Source organism: Typopeltis vanoorti, chromosome 23 (genome assembly GCF_054136105.1).
Source record: "Typopeltis vanoorti isolate ZY-2024b chromosome 23, IOZ_Tvanoo_1.0, whole genome shotgun sequence".
Lineage (NCBI taxonomy): Eukaryota > Metazoa > Arthropoda > Arachnida > Uropygi > Thelyphonidae > Typopeltis > Typopeltis vanoorti.
In genome coordinates, this window is record NC_143571.1 from 50,312,404 (window position 1) to 50,338,260 (window position 25,857).

Consider the following 25,857-nt stretch of genomic DNA (forward strand, 5'->3'; position numbering starts at 1 on the left):
TATAGATGGCAGAATAAACAGTATATTAAATTTCCATCAGCCAAAAGAACAGACAGGTTTCAGAACATTCTTCTCAACTTTAAATCATTTATAAGCCTTAAATCAGATAATGGGAAAAAAACTAAAGGAACATGATAAACCAATTTCTTTGGCTTTCATTGATTACGAAAGCCTTCGATTTCATAAACCTATGTAAAATGCCCAAAGCTTTAAAACATATAGGATTAGATATTTATGTTGATATAATAACTGATATATATGAGAGAGGTTCAGCAGTAATAAATTTAAATGGAAAAGAAATAAATAGAAATAAAAAGAGGAGTTGGACACAGAGACTATCTCAGCAAAATTATTTGCTACTGCCCTTGAATGTGCTGTGAGAAATTTTTTGACTGGGAGAAAAGAGGATTGAATATTAATAGAAAATGTTTAAGTAGTCATTCGATTCACTGATGATATTATACTAATAGCAATGTCACCAAAAGAATTAGAATAGATTATTGAATTAAGTTGGGAGATAAGCCTGCAAATAAATTGCACAAAATCAAAAATGTTGAAAATTCTCCAGAACGAAAACAAATAGAATTTAATTAAAGACGAATGGAAATAGTGAGTTTATACAAATATCTAGGGCATTACAAACGACCATAAACTTGATAATGTTTATGGTCGTTTGGTCGTTTATGACAGATAAAGACTACTCGGATAAGTAAGCAAACAAAGGTAATGGAAATTGCATCAGTAATAAAAAAACAGTAAATGGTGTTGGGCAGGATATGTGATGAGAATGTCTGAAAACAGATGGATAAAGAGAAATAGAATAGACACCAATAACTGGTTATTGGAAACTTGGTAGATCAACAGTAAGACAGGATGATGAGATAAAAAGATATTATGGACATTTATGGTGGAGAGATGTGCATGATCAGTCAAAGTGGAAGAAGCATGGAGAGGTATTCATCCAGCAGTGGACAGAAGAAAGCTGTTGTTGATGATATTTTAATACAGATATTAACTTAAGTATTCTTGGATGTCCTTTTAAACCTGTATTTTTATTTCTTAATATTTAACACATTCATTGCCAATTACGCGATATCGCCTGATGCGAGTTCTCACCAAACGGCCAATCACGCGTTATCGCGTGGACATCACTATCAAGTAAAAAAAATTTGGCCACCACACAAAATTCCAATTTTCAGCTTGGCAATGAACATGTTAATGGCAAATAATTATTAAAATAGTAATTTTTTTAACAGAACTGACTTAAATATTTGTTTTCATAGAAATGTCAGTTTTGTTTTGGAATCTGATAACATCTTTAATGTTAATTAGTGTTGTGCATAAATATTAGTTAGAAATGATTTCTTTATATTATCAGATTTTGATCATTCACATTTGTTTACTACATATCTTTCTATATGATTTAGCTTTTTTTTATGTATGGACTTTGTGCAATGCATATAATGTGATTTACTGAATCTGACTGCATGTTATAAAAACAATTACCTTTTATAACATGTGGCTACAAAAAACCTTTTGCATCAGTTGATTGCATTGGCTTAGAAGTCATACTTCATGCACTCTTTCTATAGGTAAAACCTGAATGTTAGAAGAAGAGCTAGCTGATGTTTTTAGTCAGTAATTTAAATGATAAGTTACAAGTAGGTATGTAACTTATGTAGTAGGTATGTTTTTAACTTAGTCATACCTATTATTGGTTTTGAAGTGCAATAACTTTCTTTTTTTGTCAATGCTGACCAAAAAAAAATATACCCAAGTCAGACCTCGGACAATGTGAACGTGAACAACAGAACCTGGAAGCATTCAGCATTGTTCAAACTTAGCATTGCACTGAATCTGCATTCGGATATTCAATTTAATAACAGTTACATGGCCACAACTGTATATAATGAATTATTTTGAGTAATTTCTCATTTCTTGTGTTTAAACTTTTAGTTACTTTTGCCCCTGAAGATGCAAGTCAAACGACTTACAAAACTTGTCGGGTTTGTTTTTTTATTTTCATTTAGCTTAATAAACATGTGGTCCAATTACCGGAATCTTTCTTATGAACTGCTAAACCACAGAAACCTACATATACAAATAAATATATTGTGTTAGAGACTATGTGATGGTGACACTGCCTGCTGTATCTTTACCAGATGCCATTTATAATTAGATAGCTGGCCCAAGATTATCACTAACTGGCTACCAGTGGAGATTGAACTGCCCTCTCAGTATCCAAAAAGTTAGATAGGGCTAAATGGCCTTCTCTATCCCCTATAAGAGAATAAAAGGCATTATCAGATATTTTTTTTTAATTCACTGCAGTGAATGTGTTTTAGAATAGGATGGATGCTTTGGAATTTTAGCTAGGACACTTTGGTATTGTTTGTATTTTTCAGTTTCAGCTTAGGTGGTGGTGGGAGCTTTTTCTAGATCTTTTCCACTTGCTACTGATTCTGTTGTCCACATTTATACATTTTAATTAGGCATTGGTATTTTCTGTTGTTTTGCTATTAACATCTTTTGTAAATTCCATCATATCAACAAAAAAACTTTAGAGCAGTGAAAATTTCAGGTGACTGTTTCAGTAAATAGAGGATTTTCTAGATTGCTCAATACCAAGTTCTGAATAATAGAAATGAATGAGATAGATTCATTTATTGAGAATCAGTATATAAGTGCTGGTCTAGCAGGCTGAGTGGTTGATGTATTTGCTCTCTAACCAACAGGCTGCATGTCGAAAAACTGCCATGAGTATGGATGTATGATTGTCTTTAGGTGGGAGATGAATATTATCTGGTGTAAGATTACTGCCTCACTTACTCAACACCTGAAGTTGCTTGAAAACAAAAGTACCATGATCATGCAGAGGTTTCTGTGGTTAAGAAGTTCAGTCGAATTAAAATATATAAAAAACCTTGATTTAAAATCAAACCTTGATTTTAAATAGCTTGGTATTGGAGAGAACATAAGCCTGGTTTGGCATTTCACACAACTTCTACTGGTCATGATGTACTCTGGGACAGAACAAACATGTCCTACATTGATAAAAACTGTTTCACAAGAAAATTCAAAGAGGCAGAAAATATGATCAACATTCTTATGCAATGCAACAAAAGTCAAGGTTTGATTTTAAATCAAGTTTGGTCAGTATTTATCAGAAGTTTACCCAGTTCAGACCTCAGACAGAGTGAAAGTGAACCACAGAACGCAACATCAAATAGCATTGTTTCCAGCTAACGCGTATTAACAGTTGTATAGATCTGTTATTCGGTTTTTTAATGAACTTTTTTGATGTTCATAATACCAACTAATGAACTTTTTTCGTAATTCCTTATAGTTTGTGCTTTAAACTGTTAGTTATCTTTACCCCTGAAGATGTTAGTCTGGCAACTAACGAAACTTGTCGGGTTTGTTTTTTAGTATTTATTTAGTTTTAAAAAAACAATTTTTTTTAATAAAAATGTGGTCACAAAACTGAAATAATTCAGTTAAAAAAGTACCATGTTTTGGTCTCTATTGCATGGTTTCTAGACTAAGATGACCTCCACATTGCCTTTAAAGGAATGCGGAGAACCGACCATGGCTTCTGACTTAATGTCCAATCCTCATCTTCTCGTGGTGCTCCCTGTTGGGTATCTACTTGGATACTGAACAAACGAGGATGGGCTGGCAATTTGGATTTAGCTGACTAAATTGTATTCTTATTGGCTTAAACGAAATTACAAAATGATGGTACAACATGACAAAATTTCATGCTGGCTGGGGTGTCGCCCAGTTAAACAAGGCCCCCGTTGTTTTCTCCAGGGAACCAGGGTGAACAGCGAAAAGTCAGCTACTGGAACAAATCTGAAAGCACACCCCAACTCAACATCACCAGAGTTAAAGATTGGTACTGTCAACATAAGAAGCCTGAATGGCAAAGAAATGGAGCTAGATGAAGAATTAGATAAGTACCAGATCGACATAATGGGGTGACTGAAACAAAAAAGACAAAGTAAGATATCCTGGGGGTTGTTGAAGAAGCTTAGAAATGGAGGAAAGAGTGCTGTAAAAGGAGTTAGAGATGATAAAGGTCACATGAAAACAGGAGAAAAAGATATCCTTGAAGTATGGAGTAATTACTTCGAAAAATTGCTAAATGAAACAAGCAGCGGTGATAGCACTGTGGTTAAAAAACACTCAACAGGCATACAGTAAGGAATACATATCCATACTTGAAGTAGAAAAAGCCATCAAAGGCTTGAAATGTGGAAAGGCAGCAGGAGTAGATGATATGCGACCAGAAATGCTGAAGTATGGTGGTATAAAAGTCTTACCGTGGCTGCACTGCATAGTTCAGAAAGCCTGGACAGATGGACGAATTCCCAATGATTTGAGTAGAGCTCTAATAGTACCCATATATAAAAAGGGAAATAAAATTGAATGTGAGAATTACAGAAATATTTCCCTACTGAGTGTTCCTGGTAAGATCTATGCAAGTATACTTGAGAAACGGTTGAGAAGAATTGTGGAAGAAAAGCTTGAAGAACAAGCTGGATTCAGGTCAAATATAGGCTGTCAGGATCAGATATTCACTTTACTACAAATAGTTGAGAAAGCATGGGAATATAACAAAGATCTGTATTCAAGTTTTGTCGATCTCGAAAAGACATATGACAAGGTGCTAAGAGAGAAGCTATTCAATACGCTACAGTTATATGGTGTCAATGGGGCATTATATGAAGCAATACTTAGTCTTTATTTGAGTTGTAAGTCAGCAGTTAAAATTGAAGTACAGGAAGATGGTTTAATGTTAAATCTGGTGTGTGACAAGGATGTACATTATCCCCTCTGTTATTCATTATCTATATGGATCACATTATGAAGGAAGGTGGTATTAAACATGATATCAGAATTGGAGATGTTAATGTCAGCTTTTGCTTTATGCGGACGATGTTATACTTCTAAATAAATCAGCTATGAGTTTGCAAGAGTCCCTGACTAAATTGAATAACTGTTGTAATAGATATGGCATGAAGGTCAGCAATAAAAGACAAAGAGAATGAAAATAGGCAGAATCATTGAAAATGTCAATTGTGTTGTGAATGGAGAACCTGTGGAATAAGTAAAACATTTCAGCTTCTTAGGCACTTTTTAGTGAAGATGGTAAATTCAATTTAGAAATAGACAACAGAATCATCTAAACTGGTATGGTGGGAAGTCAATTGAATAAATTCATATGGAATAAGAGAGAAATTACTTGGAACACTAAATTAGCTGTATACAAGACAGTGTTCAAACCAGTTTTAACTTATGGATCTGAGAGCTGGGTCAGAAGTAAAACACTTGACCAAAGACTAGAGACCGCAGATATGAGAATCCTGAGAAAGATTATAGGCGTGAACAGATGGCATCAATGGCAATATCCTATTAAAAACGAGGACATTAGGAAAGAACTTGACATTGTCATCATCCAGGAATGCGTTACCTAGAGCTAATCTCTGGTGGTATGGTCACTTAAACAGAATGGGTGAAGAAAGATTAGCAAAACAAGTGTTCTCTTCCAGGTTGGCAGGAAAACGACCCAGAGGAAGACCAAGATATAGGTGGATTGATACGATACAAAGTGCCTTAGACCATAGAAAAATAAGATCTGATAATGTTGGAGTCTTGATAATTAACAGACTGATATTTGGAGGAAAATTGTATATAGGAAGTTAGTAATGATGTAAATTTTTCATGTAGTACTATCATATCCTGTACATCCCTTGGGGGTACGTGTCAGAAATTTGATGATGATTGAATCAATAAAAGTAAATTTTTTTTAAATAATAAAAATAGTACTAATGTATTAAGGGCTTTTTGTTGAGTGGGAATTTAAAAAAAAAAAAAAAAAGACCAAAAATTTTGCATTCATTTAAAGATAATTTATTCTTAATGTAAAGAAATCTGCTTTGTTTTTATTATCTTGTCTATTTCTTATGTATCAATTTTTGAATAAGTTCTGACACTGTCATTTACATGATTTAAAATTTATTTTTCACTTGGTTAGACTATAATAAAATTATTTTAATCCTTTATCTAAGTGTGAGCAAACAAAGCTTGCGCCTGAACATATCATCAGGACTGGGGTAAGGTAGTACAACACCGGGCAACTCGTAGCAAAGGTTGACCAAGCTAACATCTCTCCTATCTCAGTATCTCCCATAATGCAAAACACATCTCCTTGCGGATATGTATAATGTTATGCATTAAGGGAAGGGCCAACACCCAGGCTAGTTTCGACCTTTATTGAGGTCTTGATATTGAGGACTTGAGGTCTGTGGATATGTATAATGCATAACATTATACATATCCGCAAAGAGATGTGTTTTGCATTATGGGAGATACTGAGATAGGAGTTATGTTAGCTTGGTCCACCTTTGCTATGAGTTTCCCGGTGTTGTACCACCTTACCTTAGTCTTGAAGGTACTTTCAGGCACAACCTTTGTTTGCTCACACTTGGATAAAGGATTAAACTAAATTTATTACATTATTTCATTTTATAAGTTGCAAATAAAGGAAAATACTGTATTTGATTGTTTTAAAATTAGATGGTATTTAATAATTGTTAATTGTGGTTAAGAATTATGTTTGTAGTTTATAATTCAGATTGAGAAAGGATTTTGTGCATGTACAATACCTGTAATATGAACAATATACGGATGAACTTCTACTTACAAATTTACAAGATAATTTCATTGCTTAGACTAATTGATTGCAACTCTAAATTCAGTAATGAACACTGAGTGGAGGGGGGGGGTTAGTCTGGTAATTCCTTCCTTTTTCAATGTCATATTGAATACTCTTCAGTTGCTGAATGTGTTGCACAAATTAATAAAATAAAACAGAATGGTATATGAAAATATGCTATTTTATCTTTTATTACCCTTGAAATGTGTAAAACAAACTGAGTTGTAATGAAAGTGTTAAAAGTGACAAAAAAATCGATTTCAGTAAAATCTTAACTGGACATAATTTTGCAATCTGAAAATGGTTAATTGTTTGCTTCAGCTGGTCTTGTTTAAAACATCAGTTGCCTTAACATTTGTAGCAGCTTTAAGAGAAACACACACAAACAATTGATTATGTTTGTCATGCAAGCTCCGTTCATTGAGTAGTTTTTTGTAAAAAAAAAAAAAAAATGGAATGGCATGTAACAGTTTGGTTTCGGGATCAAAATAGGGGTGGGGGAAATCATGAATAGCAAAACTTATTGGGTGATGGGACTATCCCACTTTCCATCATGCAGTGAGTTTTGCTGTTTCTGTTATTACTTTGAGATGAAACCAAGTTTCGAAATTTCTGTAGGAAAAAACCAGTGCTTAATTTTTCAATACTGCAAAGATATTGACAAGCTTGGCCTACTACAAACAAATATACAAAGAAATAAGAGTGAAAATATTTAATTCTTTTCAAATTATGTATTTTTACAATGAATTTTTATTGTAAAAATACTTTTGTATTAATTAATATGAAAATAACTCGGTTATTTTATATTAATTAATACATGACTGATATAGTTTTTCATATTACATTTCAATGATGTATTAATGAATAGAAGTACCGTATTTTTCGGACGATAAGACGCACCCCAAATTTATGAGACAATTTTTAGAAAAAAATATTTTATTATATAAAGATATTTACAAATTCTTACTTAATTTTTATTTATTGTTACAATCATTTGTATTAGCAATATTCAGTTCATCTTCACTCTCGGTACTATCACTCGACTTGTTAATGTCACAATTAGTATTACTTTCGTCTTAACTATTGTTGTCACTCCCTTCAAAAACTGCGTCATCTTCAGTACCATCCATCGCATTACTTATCCCGCATTTCTTAAATGACTTTATAATCGTCTCTTCTTTCATGGCTTCCCATGAATTTTTCATCCAGGTACATACTTCTGAAATTGTTGGCCGTTTCATACATCCTGTTGCTGTAACATTGTGATTTGGCTTTGCCATCCATTTGTTCCACTCTTCCAGCATAAAATTTTGAATGGTTTATTAATAGATCCATCCAAGGGTTGTAATTGACTTGTAAGGCCTCCAGGAATGACAGCTAATTCGGTATTCATTTCTTTTAGAAGCTTCTTGGTTAATTTTGTTTTATGCACTCTGAATTGATCCCACACTAACATCGCAGGCTTTTTAAACGACACACCTGGACGTTTTGCCCATATCTTTTGTATCCATAATTTTATTCCTGTTTCGTCCATCCAGCCTTTATTTTGAATGTGGATAATAATGCCACGAGGAATTTCATCTCTCGATAATGTTTTTCTCTTGAAGATTAACATGGGGGCGTAGTTTTGTTCCGTCTGCACAACAAGCTAAAACTACAGTGTAGTGAGTTTTTTCATGACCAGTTGTTTTGATCACTATTGATTTGGTGCCTTTTGAATCTACTGTCCAATTTGAAGAAACATCAAAAGTTAGAAGCACTTCATCCATGTTCGCAATTTGATTAAGCTCAAAATTAAATTTCCTTCTCGCTGATATGACAAATCTATGGAATTCTATAATTTTAGCTTCATAGTCAGCCAGCATTTTTTTGGCTAGAGTGGTTTTTGTGTGCATGCATAACCCATGTCTTTTCATAAATCTAAAGCACCAAGACGGTGAACTGGTAAAATCTAAAATTCCATTAGCAGTTGCCCATCGTTTTGCTTCAAAAATTATCATTTTTGTAGAAACAGATATTCCCATGTTTCGATGATTTGTTGCCCAATTTTTCATTTGTACTTCTAATTCTGGCCATTTTTCTAGGTGTGAACGGAATGTTAATGTTTTCTTGTGTTTACATAGCAGTTTTAATTGTTCCTCTTGTTTTCTCCATGCACGAACCATTTTTTCTGTTGGTGGTGAACCAAAATGTCTTTCTGCTGCTCTGTTTCCATATTGTTTTGTGTAATTTATCACATTTAATTTATAACTCATGTTATATGAAAGTCTTTTTTGTTTTACACTCATTTTTTCTAATTTTAAGATAAAAATTTTAACTACATAAAAAATAATTCAAATGAACTATACAAAAGCGCATATGTTTACACACTGACTATTGACGCTCTAAATCGGTGATTCACCCACATGCAGCAAGATAACTTGGGTACCTACCTTCAGTGGCATACTTACTAATTTTATTAACATATTGCACCAGTAATTGAACTTAGCTAACAGCTTCGGTACAGTGTAAAGATTCGTATTTTAATGTTATCTTCGGACCATAAGATGCACTCCAATTTTTAGCCAATTTTGGTGTGTAAAAAGGTGCGTCTTATGGTCTGAAAAATACGGTAATTATCAGTCATGTACCAACTTTTACATATATTTCATTAGATGAAGGAACCAAAATAGGATATGTTTAAATTTAATTAGAATTATTTTTGAACTATTTATTTTTACTATCTTTCTATTAAAATAATTTATTGAGAAACACGTATAAAAAATTTTTTTTATGAAAAAAATAAATTCAACTTACAAACATCCAACTTATACATTTCCAAGAATGCATTATGCATAAGTTAGGTCTTTCCTGTATTTCAGAATAGAAAACAGTATATAGAATTAATTTTAAAATAAAATGGATATTGCATTACTAACTTTAGTATTTTTAATGCTTGTTAATTTTATTATAGGTGAGTGTTGTAGCAGATTCTGTAAATATATCTGGACAGAACAATGCCATACAGTTTAAAGTTCCAGAATGCCGTCTTTCTGATGATCTTGGAATGCTGTTTGAAAGTCAGAAGTTCAGTGATGTTATCCTTAGTGTAAATGGGAGAGAATTTTATGCACACAAGGCTATTCTTGCAGGTATTATAATTTATAAATGCATAATATATAAATTATCATGCAGTTCATGATTTTATAATAAATACGGAAATGGCAGTTTCCCTGCTGGAATAGGCAAACTGGCCAGTGAATACTTAAGAGACATAATATTCTGGCTTTGTAATCTTAATTTGCTTCAGCCATAATTCCATTCAAACTAAATCATATTTGATAACTTGAGGACATAATTTGATACATTAGCAGCATAAATATAAAATAAGAAACTTTTTAGGAGTATTGTTATACTGCAAATTTCTCTAATGTTATATATTTGAGATGTCGGGATTGCAAACATCAATAAGATGTAAGACTGTTAACAGAAAAGCTAGTAATGCTTTTCTTGTATATAATTGTATTAATGTGAGGTTTTTTTAACCAGCTACAAGACGTAGCAGGCAGTTTTAAGAAAGGTGATAGCTATTTTAAAGGATTTGAATGCCAACAATGGCACTGATTCCAATTAATGGATAGGAGTAATTGGACCATTTGGCTTTGGTAATTGCAGTGGCATTCATCAGACTCCTCCAATTATGCAAGCTGGATTGATAATAACCAACACCTGTTTCAAGCATAGAAACAGGTGTTGGTAATTAAAACTATTAATAGTAAATAGGTCAATTCATAAGAAAACTAGGATAGGATCTGACCACTACCTTGTTAAAAACATGTTGCATTTGAAATTTTGAAAATGTACTCCAAGGCCTATCATTCCCTCTTTTCACACTGAAGCATAGAACAATACCAGAGCTTCTAGAATTTACCAGGATGAGTTGCTAAGATGCTATGAAAGATCTTGCCTATAAGATCATGATGTGGGATGACTTCAAGAAGGCTGTGCATGAAACTAGTCTATCTGCTTTTAAAAGCATAAATCAATTATCTGAGCAGTGAGGCAATGCAGTTAATTGCTGAAAGAAGAGAATGCAAGAAAAGGCTGGAGTAGCATCCAAATGATGAGAATAGACTAAGGTATAGGAAAAATTTATAAGTAAAAGCACAGTTGAAAATAGATTAAAATTCCTTGTGCAGCTAGAGAGAATAATCACAAAAGATGAAATTATTAATAAGAGATGTATGAAGAGAAAGAGAGAAAATGGCATGAAGTCATTAAAAGATCAAATAAGGACTGAATGACAAGATGCCATTACAGCAAGATGGGCAGAGCATTTTAATCTTTTTTATGATGCAACTGTCCATAGCAAACAGACTAGTCATACTTCCTAATTTGAAATCAGTTTTGTCATACCATCTGAGTTTTAGATTGGCTACACAAATCTTAAAATTTGATAAAACTTCTATGGAAGTTTTTTCACTTGGCTATGCTACTAATTATATTGGGTTTTATCCTTTATCCAAGTGTTAGCAAATAAAGTTTGCATCTGAAGTACTTTCAGGACTGGGGCAACTTGCGATAAAGGTGGCATAAGTTCTCATCACTTGCCTTTGCATCTCCCATAATGCAAAACACATCTTGCGGACGTGTATAATGCTATGCATTAAAGGAAGGGCCACACCCAGACCCAGAGGTGGTGATAGTAAGGTGAAATGGAGAACTCATATTTACCTATACAAGTTGCCAAAGGATGTCAGTATCACTTGGTGATACTGGCACCCTTCTAACCTAATCAATGGATTAAGTTAGAAGTAAAACAAATGATCAAAAGATGGAGTTATGGGTATTATAAAGAAAATTTCTACTATTGAAAGTGCTATTAAAATGAAGATAAGTTTGCTTTATATGCTTATAGTATACTATATATACTTAGATTAGTTTTGCTTATATATACTTAAGTCCATATGGTCACTAAACAGTATAAAGATTTTTAAAAAAAGAACCAAAATATAAAATGCAATTGGGAATACAACTTTAATATTGAAATAAATTGATCAGATCTAACAAGCACAAACAAATACAAAAAATCAAGACCATTGCTTATTTTTGATTGATTAGAAACTACTGAATATTATTACTGTCATCTGGTATATTCCATGAAGTTATATATGAGAAAATGATCATTTCATTTTCAAATTGTTCTTGTTTTCCAAGGATTATCTTTTAAGAAGGTATCTTCCCTTAATATTTTAGGCTCAGTGGTCATTGGCAAGTCACTTAATGTTAATCCTCTGCCAGTTGAGCATATTCTCTGGCTGGAATAAGAAATTTTTTGTCTGTCATACAGTATAAGTAACCTCATTTTCTGTAAATGAAAACTTTGCACCTCTATATGAGGCCACCTAACTCGCCTTTGGTTGAAAATACCTTAGAGGTGCTTTGTGTCAGATTTTAACCTAGATCTTTCCAGCCAAAGGCATCATTGATACTGACCAAGCTAGAGTGGTTCTGTGTTTTATATATTTATAAATATTTATTTTATAATATATTTTTAATTCCTTAATCTTTTAAAACTTTTTTAAACTTGTCCCTGACTTAGTCGGGGGCAGTAGTCAGTTTCTTTTCTGAGGCCTTTTCGATTACTTCGTACAATTGAAAGCTTAAAGAATTTGCACATTTATGATTAGGTACAGAAATAACTAGTTATTTATTTTGAAAATTTCAATGGTAAGAGTTAAATTCTGTTTTTTGTTTCTTCAGAAATATCGAAAATCTAGTTTGTGACGGTTTTGACAAAAATATGTATTATCCTGAACATTTGAAACCATAGATTTAATTTATTTTTAAATATTTATTGTTTTAGAATGTTATAATTTAAAATTTTCTATTATTGAAATGCAAACTGCCATTTTTTTATTTTTTGTTTTTTACAGCCCGTTCACCTGTTTTTGCTGCAATGTTTGAACATGAAATGGAGGAAAAGAAACAAGTAAGATCATTATAGTTCAGTTATTTAATCCTTCATAAAATTGTGCTTGATTTTACTTTTAATTATTACTATAGTGATTTGCAAAATTGAATTTTCAAAGTTTTTTCATGTTTTAACATCCATTTAAGGTTTAAACTTTCTCTTATGTGAGTTTGCTCCACCTTTGCAACGAGTTGTCCAGTGTTGTACCACCTTACCCCAGTCCTGAAGATACTTTCAGGCATAAAACTTTGTTTGCTCACACTTGGAGGATTAAACTAAATTTATTATAGTCTAACCAAGTGAAAAATAAACTTTCAATATATTCCTTCCATCTTTTTAAATAAAAGTAGCAGAAATTTTTCTTCTATTAATGATCATTTTTCTTCTGCCACCAAACAACCAATTAGCATTGCTTTGAGAACCTGTTTAGTTATAGACTGTAAGAATCAAGGTTGGCTTTGTTCATCTGTTCCTTTTTTTTTTTTTTTTTTTTTTGCAAAATCTTTCATGGTATTGTGTGTGTTTAAGATCCACAGACAAACTCATTCAGAAAGATATTCTCTTGCAAAATGCTTGCCTTTTCCTTAAAATATTGCCAATATATTTTTTTAATATGTGCATAACTAAAAAAAGTTCATAATTACTGATCTCATCTAAATAGCCTCGTATATTTTCTACATGTGACTTAACACTCATGCAAACATTTACATTTAAAAGAACGTTTAAAAGGTTTAGTTTCACAATAATGAGTAATATTTTAGACCCATGTTTCAAACATGCTGTATCACTTTCTTTTAGTTACACGGTGATCAGCATTCATTTTAAAAATTTATGGAATTTACATCCGTGTTAAAACTTTTTTTATTATCCTGGCCTTTCGATCTTCACATCAAGATCATCATCTGGAGCATACATCAATATACAAGACAAGCTGAGTTGCATTATTAACTGTAAGCTAAAGAAACAATGATTTGATCACATGTTATTCTACTGGCATGACCTCTAGTGGGGAAAAAAAATTACATCAAGCTAAATTCTATTTACGATGACAGGAATAAACATTCTTTCAGATGGTTTTCTTTCAGAAATAATGATGTCCTATTTTTAGTATTACAATTCTTATTTTTGTTTTTAAGATACCGGATTTTCTACAGTCCTGTTTATAGTTGTTCTTAGTGAGGAACATTCCGTGGGTCGAATATATACCTTCCATATCTTTGAGATTTTTAGACCATCATTATTGTTCCGATTGGGGTGGTTGATAATAATCTCACTTGCTTCCTTAAATTTTCGTTCATACCATGTTTTAGTGCAATGTAGACAGCTAGTACTTTTCCAGCCAATTCTTGTAAGGAATTCAGGGCATGATCAGGAAGGCCAGCTTCACCATAATTATTTATTATATTTAATGTGTCATTTATGTTCTTTTTGTCTGATAGGAATTGTGTGTCCTGTTTCTCCTATATATGGTATGTTGCAAGTACAATATATCCGGTAAACTCCAGCGTAGGCTAGTGGAGGGAGTGGGTCATTGGATGAGTTGAGTAAGCATTTTAATTTTGCAGCAGATTTAAAGGTGGCTTTGAGGTTGTATTTTCATAGTACTCTGTTTATTTTGTCTGATGTTCCTTTAATGTAGGGAATGGTTATAGTTTTACTGTAGATTACAGTAAAACTATAACTGTAGTCTACAGTAAAACTAATGCTTACTCAACTCATCCAAAGATCCACTCCCTCCACTAGCCCACGCTGGAGTTTACCAGATTTATTGTACTTGCAACATACCATATATATATATAGGAGAAACAGGACGCACAATTCCTATCAGACAAAAAGAACATAAACGTCACATTAAATATAATAAGTAATTATGGTGAAGCTGGCCTTTCTGATCATGCCATGAATTCCTTACACAGAATTGGCTGGAAAAGCATTAGCTGTCTACATTGCACTAAAACATGGTATGAATGGAAATTTAAGGAAGCAAGTGAGATTATTTTCAACCACCCCAATCTGAACAATAACGATGGTCTGAAAATCTCAAACATATGGAAGGTATATATTCGGCCCACGGAACGTTCCTCACTAAGAACTATAAACAGGACTGTAGAAAATCCAGTATCTTAAAAGCAAAAATAAGAATTGTAATACTAAAAATAGGACATCATTATTTCTGAAAGAAAACAATCTGAAAGAATGTTTATTCCTGTCATCGTAAATAGAATTTAGCTTGATATAATTTTTTCCCCCCCACTAGAGGTCATGCCAGTAGAATAACATGTGATCAAATCATTGTTTCTTTAGCTTACAGTTAATAATGTAACTCAGCTTGTCTTGTATATTGATGTATGCTCCAGATGATGATCTTGATGTGAAGATCGAAACATTGGGATAATAAAAAAGTTTTTTTTAACACGGTTGTAAATTCCATAAATTTTTAAAATGAATGCTGTATCACTATTTTATTATAGTTAGAACAAGGCATGCACTAGGGTATTCACAACAGGATTTAGCACTTGTCAGAGGTAGGGATCTCAGAGGCTGGAGAAGCAGAGTTGGCTGATGTTGACTACAGATTTGGCATCTTTTTCCAGAATAATGTAGGTCTCATTGGCATTGAAAACTTTGTTAAGGTTTATATCCTTTCTCCTAGATGAACTTCTTGAGTTATGCAGGGTAAGCCTTAGCAGCCTCGTGATTAGCTGAAGCAAACTCGCCTGTAATCTTTCTTTCGGAATGAATAATGCCTCTTGAATTTTGAACCAGCCTTTGCTGGCAATGAAAGTGGTTTTCACAGGGTTTCTGCTTAAATCTGTTGTAAAGAACGAGGGCCTTCCTTAGCAGAAATTATACTAATGTTCACAGGCAACTTTTTCTTTGGTGCTGGTCTTTGATCGAAATGAATAGTACATTTAACATCACTTTACCAGATACATAAGTTGTGTATTTAGCATTGAGAATTCCACCAGTTTGTGCTGCAAATCTGATCTCAATTTCTTTTCTCTTATGTTTTTTAGTTTCATTGATTACAAACATCACCTAAAGCTGATCTAGCATCATTCTTCTCATTCAACTCCTGCATAGATGACCAAGATAAATCAACTTCCAACTTTATCTAGAACACTGCATCACATGCTTCTTGTGACCCTCCATCAGAATATCAGAAGAATCCTGAACAACTAGATACAAAAAACATTTCTAGTCCTTATATCCCACCAACTGTGCTGAAGAGATGTGCTCCTGTAGTAATGCCTGTCCTTTATCATCTCTATACTATAGTATTCACGGGTGGTATCCACCACACAGCAGGGAAGCAAACCCACATACAGCCAATTCCAAAAAAAAATTGCTATCATCAAACTATCGCTCTTATAACAATGATGTCTAAAGTAAAGAAGATCAATGGTCCATTTCTTTGACACCTAGAATACTGTCAAGTAATCAATGACCAATATGGATTCTGTCAGTTAAGCTCCACAGCACATATTCCTATATTGCCAAACTTCGAGCATATCATGAAAAGATCTGAATAAACTTGTACTGCCGTACCTGACATTTCTAAGGCATTTGATAGGGTTTGCTATTGATGGCTTCTGAGAAAATTGCCATCTTATGGTCTGCCTTTCACTCTTTGGAAATGATTACCAGTTCTTTGAGCATTCACATGTCATGGCAGAAAGTATTCCCTTCAGATGTAATTAATGCAGGTATTCCTCAGGGATCTTATTTCACCTGGAAGTTCTCCTGGAATTTGTCATTTTAGTTTACTAAGCATTTTTCATGAATAAACATTTTAGAGTGAAAATATTCTGAGGAGAATACTATTCGTGAATATGTCGAAAAGCTCACACCCAGAACGGCTAATGACATCTGTGTATATCATTAATTTTCATGCATCGAAACCTTTCAACAATCGGGAAAGAGAATACCGCTGTTTATGACAGATCATAAAAATTGCCTGCAAGCCGATTACAACAAGAGGTGGCATATCCTCTGTTCTCAAAATTGAAAGAAATAACATCTGTCTTTCAAATGTTAGTGACCAATCCGCAAGGAAGTATAAAGAAAATTTTTTCACTAAAATTGAAGATGGTGGTTGACCATCTCCATCACCTGTGTAGTTCATTGGATGTGGCACTTGACCACACGAAGGAAGACTTCTTGGTTTCGAAGCTAGTCAGTGACTAGAAGAAATTTTTCTAAGCTTTTTTTCGACCAGTACCCGAGTTAGTCGATCTCTGGCACAGGCAAGCAGGTTTTTTGTCCCGTAAACTCAAGAAAATCGACCGTAGAACACACATTATTTCAGACATTAAATATGAGTGTTAGGGACCACGAGATGACAGCACTTGTTGAGCCATCTCTCTTCACTGTGTGCCACTTAATTAGTGATAGCCTTGGGCCGGCTATCTCTGATTGGGTACCAGTGGAGATTGAACTGCCCACTCAGTCTCCAAAAGTTAGATTGGACAAAAAAAAAAAAAAAAACCTCACCTACTCCCTACATACAAGAATAAAAGGCATTATCTGATGACTGAAAATTGAAGATCAAGGTAGTCTGTATCCGGTTCTCAAATCTAGTAATACTGAATACTTTCTTTGCAAGTTCGTATCATAGGGTGAAAGTTTCGAAACCGCAGTGCCGTGATTTTTCAAAAGTAATAAGCCTGCAGATTTAAATTTTAATATGAATAATAGACAAGGGACTTTGTTTAATTTTGGTGTTAAGAAATCTCTTATTGAAGGTGTTTGTGACGCAACAGAGAGTAAGTCATCCACCACCAGCCTACAAAGCAATCTCCAAGATGTACAAAAGGAGGGGAAAACTACCAGCACACAGGATAAAAGTCTGCATTCACTCGTAAGTACTTATATTATAAATTTTTGGTGATCAGAATGGGATATGTCAATGAAAATCAGCACAAATTAATTTTATGTTTATGTTTAATTATTAATTAATGATTATGTATTAATTAATAATAAAAATCAGCTAAATTAACAATTATTAATTAATACATTACAAAATATCCAAGGTGTTCCGTGAAAATTTTGGGATTTGTGAAGTGTTCCATCATAGGAAAAGTTTGGGAAACGCTGTCTTAAACAATGATCTCCATACCATCCTTCAATGGGATGATAATTCCCCCCCCCCCCCCCCCCACACACACACACATGCTCAGCTTAACGGTCCAGCAACTTTTGCAAGTGATGAGATGGTTGCCATTGTTAGAGGCAACCATCTCATCACTCACCAGTTCTTTGAGCATAGATTGGCTGAAATTATGTCCAACTTTTGCAAGTGATGAGATGGTTGCCATTGTTAGAGGCAATGAGTTTTCTACATTTAGCTTCCTTCAAAGTCGGACCTAACAGTTAATAATTGTTTTGTAGGCTTCAGTATGAAGCTGGAGTTCTTGTACAGTAGTCAACACATGGCTGAATCATAGCCTTATAAAGAAGGATAATAACCTCCATATCAGTGTGTTCTTCAGCACCCAAGTGATCATCTGATCTATTTTGCCAAGATTTGTAATATATCCTCTGAATTTCAAATCTCTATCCACCACCAATCCCAGAAACCTAGCCTCATCAATTTCCAGTAAACTAGTACCCTCGATATGATACAATGTGTGTAATCTTTTCATCCTGAAGTGCATTACTTACATTTTAATACATTGAATTGACAAGCATTGTCCTTTTCCCACACTACCAATTTATATAAATCATCCCGTAAGGTATTTACATCACCTTTAACTATTTCCCTCCCTAGTTTTGCATCATCGACGAATAACTGAATATCCCCCCCCCCCTTCAAATCTTTTGCTGTATTATTAATGTGCAAATTAAAGTAGTGGTCCTTACAGAGCCCTGATGCACCTCTCATTTTCCTTGATTGCACTGGACTAGATCCCTTTGTCTCATCCCCCCCCCCCATCCATGCCACCAGCTTCATATCCATTCCCATTTGCTCCAACTTTTGTAATAGTTTTCAATGTGGCATTCTGTCAAATTCCTTTGTGAAGTCCAACAGTATCATGGTGTAGCCATTCCCTTTATCCTATTTCACTGTCAGTTTATTACAAAATGTGAATAAATTACGAAGGCAGGACCTACCCTTTATAAATCCATGCTGCCCCTATAAAGTATCATATTCCTATCCACCCATTTCTGGATTTTGTTTTTAACCAGAAATTTTCTCTATGTGGTTCAAGTACTTTTCCAGTACTTGAACCACCACTCCAGAGATATGGATTGAGCTGTAATTTGCTACTTCTCTCTTGGAATCACTTTTATATAATCTTACCCTTTTCCACTCCCTTGGAACCTTGCAAGAGCCGAGAATTAGATTAACAACTTCATCAGAAACACTACCAGGTCACTTGCTCATTCTCATAGCACATGAGCCAACATACCTTTCAGGCCCACTGCTGTATCTCATATAATGTAAACTTAATCATATAATATGGTCTTTAGTATTCTTGTACACTCCTCCAGAGTATTATATCAGAAATTTCTTGATAAAATTAGCATTTTTTATTAATGCCAAAATTTTTACTGAACAGCCTGTTTAATTTGTTAATCTGATTTCATAGGATTCATTTGAATCCTGACAAGAGACCTCTAAATTAAGTGGAGATACTGATGCCTCTTCCTCTCTTTGTCAAAATTTAGAGTTTGGTTAAATTTTAGTTTAGTTAAATTTCTTTCTAAAAATTGCTGTGCTATTGGAAATGTTTACTTCAATATCAGTCCTCTGGTGGGAATGAAACAATTACAGAACATCTCAAGAATTAACCTAACGACTATTAATAGGAGAGGGATATTCCATTGTCAGGAAGTCAAATCAGTTATGGTGAAACTAGTATTTGGCCCAGTAATATGTGAAGTGGAAATTGTATTTTACTGGACAATTCATTTTAATACAGACATTCCCAATACCTCTTTACAGTCTGTGGTTAATGTTGTATTAGAATAGTTTTAACCATTTATCAAGCAATCTAAATTGCTTGATAAATGCACCACACACACACACACACACACACACACACAAAGAATGTAACAAAAATGAATGCATTAAATACTAAATATCACATTTTCTTTTTAGAATCGGGTTGAGATAACAGATATGGATCATGAAGTATTACGTGAGATGCTACGTTTCATATATACAGGAAAAGCTCCAAATTTAGAGAAAATGGCAGATGATCTTTTAGCTGCTGCTGACAAGGTAAATTGCATATTCTTTAGGTTGGATAAGATACTTTTGAATATTGATGTTCACATATAGATATGAGTATTATAACTTCAAATTAAGATTTCAGCTCACAAAAAAACTGTTTTCACCCATATTGATACAGATAACACAAAAGTATTTCAGTTGTGAATGTACATGGTGGCCATAAATTAACTTTCCATCTTTGAAGGTATCTGTAGTTAAAACTAATACACGGAATGAGACCATGTTTTATATTGAGACTTTCGAAGGCATGGGGAGATGAATTCTGTGAAAAAAAAGAATTTTGCTCAAGATGAATTCCATGAAATTTCTTTTGGTGCTGGTGGAGCCGAAAGCAGTCAAATATTTGCAGTAAACGCAGGTAAAAAGGAGTATGCAATTTTTACTGTGTGTACGTGACAGCAGCGCCACCAATTCCACTTAAAAAGGGACTGGAAACGTTTAGGCAGTTATTGGAATGACTAACGAATTGTGCTCAATATGCATCCTACCTTGCCTCAGCGTGCTTTACTTGTTAAGTTTTACCTTAAACAGTGCAATGCCGTAGCGGCCCTTCAGGAATTTAGAAAGCTTCATAACCTGCGTATAGGTCCTATGTCAGCTGTAGCACTGAGAGCTATGATTAAGAAGTTTGAAGAAACTGGATCACTAGGAGTTAGACCTGGCAGAGGATGGAAAGCAGTGCAAGAAGAAACAGTAACAGATGTTGCTACTGCAGTGTTTGACAACACAGGGACCAGTACTGGTCCAAGCACTCGTGCTATAGCTCACAAACTTGATATGGCTTATGGTACAGTCTGGAAAATCTTACGGACAATGCTTCACTTCTATCCATATAAATTCAGTCGTGTGTAAGCACTAACTACCGCAGATTATGATAAGCGCATTATCTTCGCGCTAGCGTTTCTTTCCCGAATGGAGGTCAACAATGACTGGCCTTGGAGAATATCTTGGGGTATTGAAGCTCATTTTTATCTGAATGGGTTCGTCAACACTCACAACTGCAGAATTTGGGCATCTGAACATCCCCAAGTGATCCAGCAAGTACCACTGCATTTTCTAAAAGTAACTGTGTGGTGTGGCTTCACAGCCGATTTCATAATAGAACCATACTTTTTTTGAGCATATTACCCCTACAAGTTCTGTAACCTGTTCCATTACTGGAGAGATTTATCGACGAATGCTGGAAAATTTTGTCATTCCTGCATTGCAGCAAAGACAATGTTTGGACTCCATGATTTTTATGCAGGATAGAGCACGGTCACAATTGAATGAGAGAGTTATCAGTCAGTTCTTTCCGACGGCATTGCCGCCTCGATCCCTGGACATCACTCTGTGACTTTTGGCTTTGGGGGTATTTGAAATCCTTTGTGTATGTTGGGCGTTCCCAGCTTGCATGTCTTGAAGGAGAACATAAAACGGGCTATTATGAACATCCAATCTAACTCCTTACGCTCAGCTGTAGAGCATGTCGCACACCAGATGCGATTTGTTGTACACAAGAGAGGTCGGCACATTGAAAATCATGTATGTAGTCCACGGGACCCTGATTCTGATGAATAAAACATTATTTCCTGTGAGTTCAATTGCTACGTTATTTTTCTCTCTCTCGCAAGTTGTTGTTTTAGTTTAATGATTATTATTATTGTTGTAATGCGCCACATATGCAGCTGAAATGAGTGACACGGCTGTTGCTTACACCATTGAAATGTTATTATTCATTTTATCTGCCTTTAATGTAATTATCCACTTGTTTTCGGCTCTGCCAGCACCAAAATTTCCCCTATCAGTGACTTTTGGTACTAAATCTTTTTTTCGTGGAAATCATCTCCCCATGCCTTCAAAAGTCTCTATAAAATTTGGTCTCATTCCGTTTATTGGTTTTAGCTACAGATGCCCCCAGAGAGGGAAAGTTATTTTATGGCTACCCTGTAGTTTACTTATATTATTTAGCAACTTTTGTAGAATCTTCGAGAAAACTCAGCGAGAAAAATTTACTCACTCTCTTGCTACTCCATGTTGCTGGTTTAATGGAGTATGTACAACACTGGGAAAGGATTGAAAAAATATATTTTAATTCTTCCAATATCTCATCAGTCACTGAAACACCTTCAGGGAGTACAAACCAACACTTATAACATGAGGTAACACAATAATAAATGAAACGGAGATATAATACTACTACAAACCTATCTAAGCGGGGTGCCTTCTATGGGCATCTGTAGGAGATCCAGGTTGCAACTTGGGATCTATGATGATTAATGTTTCCCAAATTTTGGAAAATTTCTTGCATCCGTATTATTTAAATTTGGTCAATTTCTGAGAACTGCAGATTCCCAAAACAATTTCTTTTCTAAATTTATTGTGATGGAGCCTAGCCATGCTTTCCAGATGATTCTATGAGTAGTATCCAATGCATGATCTGCAAGACTAGACTGACCATAGTCGTGATTGCAGATGTATTTTTTGTGTTCATCTATGTGGATGGTGGCTGATCTACCCATGTTAGAATACCATCTGTTCAAAAGGTATTCTAACATGCAGGAACAGGGAACTTTATATAATGCAGGAACAGAGAGAGGGAGCTGATATTTTGTTCAACAAGTTACAGGTGGTGCCTAAAAACTGTGCAGAGGTATTTTTTGTACCTAGCTATTTTTGAAGCAGACTTCAAAGATAAAATCTTTGAAGTCTGCTTATTTTAATATAAAGCTAGTGGGGTTTTGAAGCAGAAAGGTATTTGGCAAGATGGTAAGTGGGGAGAGTCAATACAATCAACTGTGGGGCATACTGGATTGCCAACTTTATGAATTTTGGGAAGACCATAGAGATGTGAAGGACAGACAGGATGAATTTACAATTTCTCGACAATAGTAGCATTCCATGAATGTACGTGATCCAATAACTTATTTGACTCTGAGTTTATTCCCTGATCTTATTTCTCAGCCATACTACGATCTGACATGAAAAGAATTTCTCTATCCTAGCTTAAAGGAACATTGGAACAAATAGCATAAATTCTTCGCAAGAATAATATGTACATTATCTTCAAACTGGTATGGAAGCTGTCTTCTTTTTTATCATCTGCCAAGGGCAAATTACAACCTCTCCTTGCCAGATTTCTTAAGTTTCCTAGTCATGTTGACTCTGTTACTTGGAAAGACTGCCATAATGCTATGATTAGAATCCAAGAACATCAGGACTACATTAAATTTTTAGAATCTGACCAGTATGGCCTTGCTTTCCACTACAGTTATTTGGAACCAAACCCAGGTATGTGTGTGTATTAGGTTATTTTGTAGTTATAGTTTTACTCATAGGAACAAACCCAGTTGTTCCTTTGAATTCTAATAATGCATTCTCCTGTCAACTCAGCTTGTGAACAAGACATGAACTAGTAGCACATGCCACATGAATCATATCTTGTGATTCATGTTTTCAATGTAGTTAATTGATTTTCTCTTCTCTCCTTGATGATGTCCATGTAATATTAGATGAAATGTATTGGAGTTTTAATAAATTCTGTTTTCCATACTGACGATATTTGTACAGTAATACCAGTTAGAATTAGTACACCAGATATATATAGGCAGTTTAGTCATTCTCGTTGTTTTTTCACTCAGCAATTTGGTAAGCATGCACTCAGCTGTTGATTTTTTTTGTTTTGTGTGGTGGGGAGGGGACAGGATGACTAGCTGCCTACTGATTGCCAAAGTGATCTACAAAGTGAGAAGACTAGTGTTGCCTATTACCCAGTGATTGCCCAAAGTGCAATTGCCTGCTACACCTTGGAGGAATAAAGACTTCAGAAAATTTATTTCGACAAACTAAGTATATGAAGAAATACAGTAACGAAAAACATAATCCATTGCTAAAACTCTTTTATGAATCCTTTCATTTTTTGCTTTACAGTATGTTTAAGTTAATGTTGGTCATATATAGTATACTTTTTCATCCTAGGTAAAAAGAAAGTGAGGGGGTCAGCTGTTAGTTTTTTTTAACCCAGTTTTCTCAGAAAAGTAGCATTGAAACAAATGACCAAGAATAGAATGAAGGAACACAGGAATGAATAGTAATTTGACATTAAATCATATACAGGGTGCTTGTAAAGTCGCACAACCGAAAGTTTGAATTTGTACCAGTTGTTTCTGAATCGTTATAATCATTCCATATGCCACTAGATGGTACCATCATATTATTACAAACTATCAGATGCTGAGTTCACTGTGACATGTACCTGTTGTTCTCAGTGTAGTTTTGTTCATTGTGGAAGTGAAATGTCTTTTTCCCAGCCACAAAGAGTTTTCATTCTGGAAAGTTATTTTGCTAATAGTTATGCATGTGTTGCTGAGGAATTTCGTGAGAAATATTCACATACAGCAGTCTCCCTCAGAAGTAGACAATAATGAGATTAGTGCAGCATTTTCAGGAAACAATCTGTTGCAGATAGGAATTGCTCTGGAAGACTCCATTTTGGCTGACAATAAAATGGATGAGGTAAAGAGCACTGCAGCGGCCCCTAACAAAAAGCCTCAGGAAACTTTCCATACAATCATCGTCATATGGTACTGCTCAGAAAGCTGCAAGATCATTACACCTTCATCCATATCATGTGCACTTAGTCCATGCACTTGAAGGACCCAGATAAAGGCAAACAAATAATCTTCTGCATATGGTTATGTTTATTCATTGAAAAACATGGTATAGAGATGCTTGATAAAATTTTCTTCAATGACAAGGTCTGGTTTCACCTCAGTGGGTATGTGAATAGTCAAAACTATGATATTTAGTCATAAGAAAATCCACATGCTTTTCATGAAAAAGTTTTTTGCATTCTCAAAAAATTGGAGTTTGCTGTGAGATATCACACCATCATATAGTGAGATCCATTTTCTTCGAAACGACAGTGAATAGTTCCATCTACAATGACATCACACAGTTTGTGGCACTCCTTGATGTTAGTGAACACCATTGTTGGTTCCAGCAAGACAGTGCCACATGCCACACGTCGAATAGTACTGTACATTTTTTGCAAGAATTTTTTGGTGACCGTCTCATCTCGAAGGAATTGTGCCCTCCAAGATCACCAGAGTTTTTCCTTTGAGAGTATCTCCAAGGTGTTTATTGGAATAATTCTCACACACTGGATGAACTAAAAATGAACATTTAACAGCAATTGAAAACATCAATGTGCAACTGCTTCACAATGTGGCATCAAACCTGGTAAAAAGAGCACAAGTTTGCATTCACAAAGGAGGTGACCACTTTCAACATATGTTATGAGGGTCCTATTCTTTTGTTATGAAGGCCCAATTGTAACCTGTGTTTATAGCTGTTTCATTTTTCATATACTTGTAATTAACCTTGAAACTGGTGTTATTTCTGGGTTGCACAACTTTACTATTGCCCTATGTGAGGTAGATTGAATGTATTATCTCCAGTGATATTTATAATCTATATGAACCATATTGAGAAAAATAGTATTAAATCTGATATTCAAATAGGAGATATTAAGCTTACTTCTGTATTCTATAATGAAGCAAGCATGATGTCATTCTATGACATCATGCTTGCTTCATGATGTCATAGAATGACATCATGAAGCAAGCATCTCCTCTCCTCCATCTCCTGAAAACTAGCTTATACACAGAATTTTCAGATCTATCATATTTACTTGCAGGTTGTAAAGTAATGTATATTGAAAACTGTTCTTCGGTGTGAATTCATTTGATAAAGGAAGTCAAATGTTACAGTAATCATGTTGCATCTATATTTAAAATTAATGTTTAGTATTTTGAATTTTAAAAAAATGAAATAAAGCATACAAAATTCTTAATTAGCAGAACAGAAACTGTAGTCTGCTTTGGAGTATAAGGGTTTGTCAAATCTTCCAATAAAAGTGATTAGTTTTTACTCTGTGTATTAGAAATTTGATTTTTATAAATC

The 25,857-nt window shown here is 34.4% G+C and overlaps 1 protein-coding gene across 9 annotated transcripts in view; it reads left to right on the forward strand.

Annotated features, from left to right (window-relative positions):
* rdx (BTB/POZ and MATH domain-containing protein rdx) overlaps positions 1-25,857 on the forward strand; it is a 288,756-nt gene that overhangs the window by 252,698 nt on the left and 10,201 nt on the right. For all 9 annotated transcript variants that reach the window (XM_090412684.1, XM_090412689.1, XM_090412686.1 and 6 more), the window contains 3 exons: positions 9,675-9,852; positions 12,637-12,692; positions 19,780-19,902. In XM_090412684.1, the coding sequence (XP_090268810.1) occupies positions 9,675-9,852; positions 12,637-12,692; positions 19,780-19,902 (357 nt within the window). The remainder of the gene's footprint in view (positions 1-9,674; positions 9,853-12,636; positions 12,693-19,779; positions 19,903-25,857) is intronic.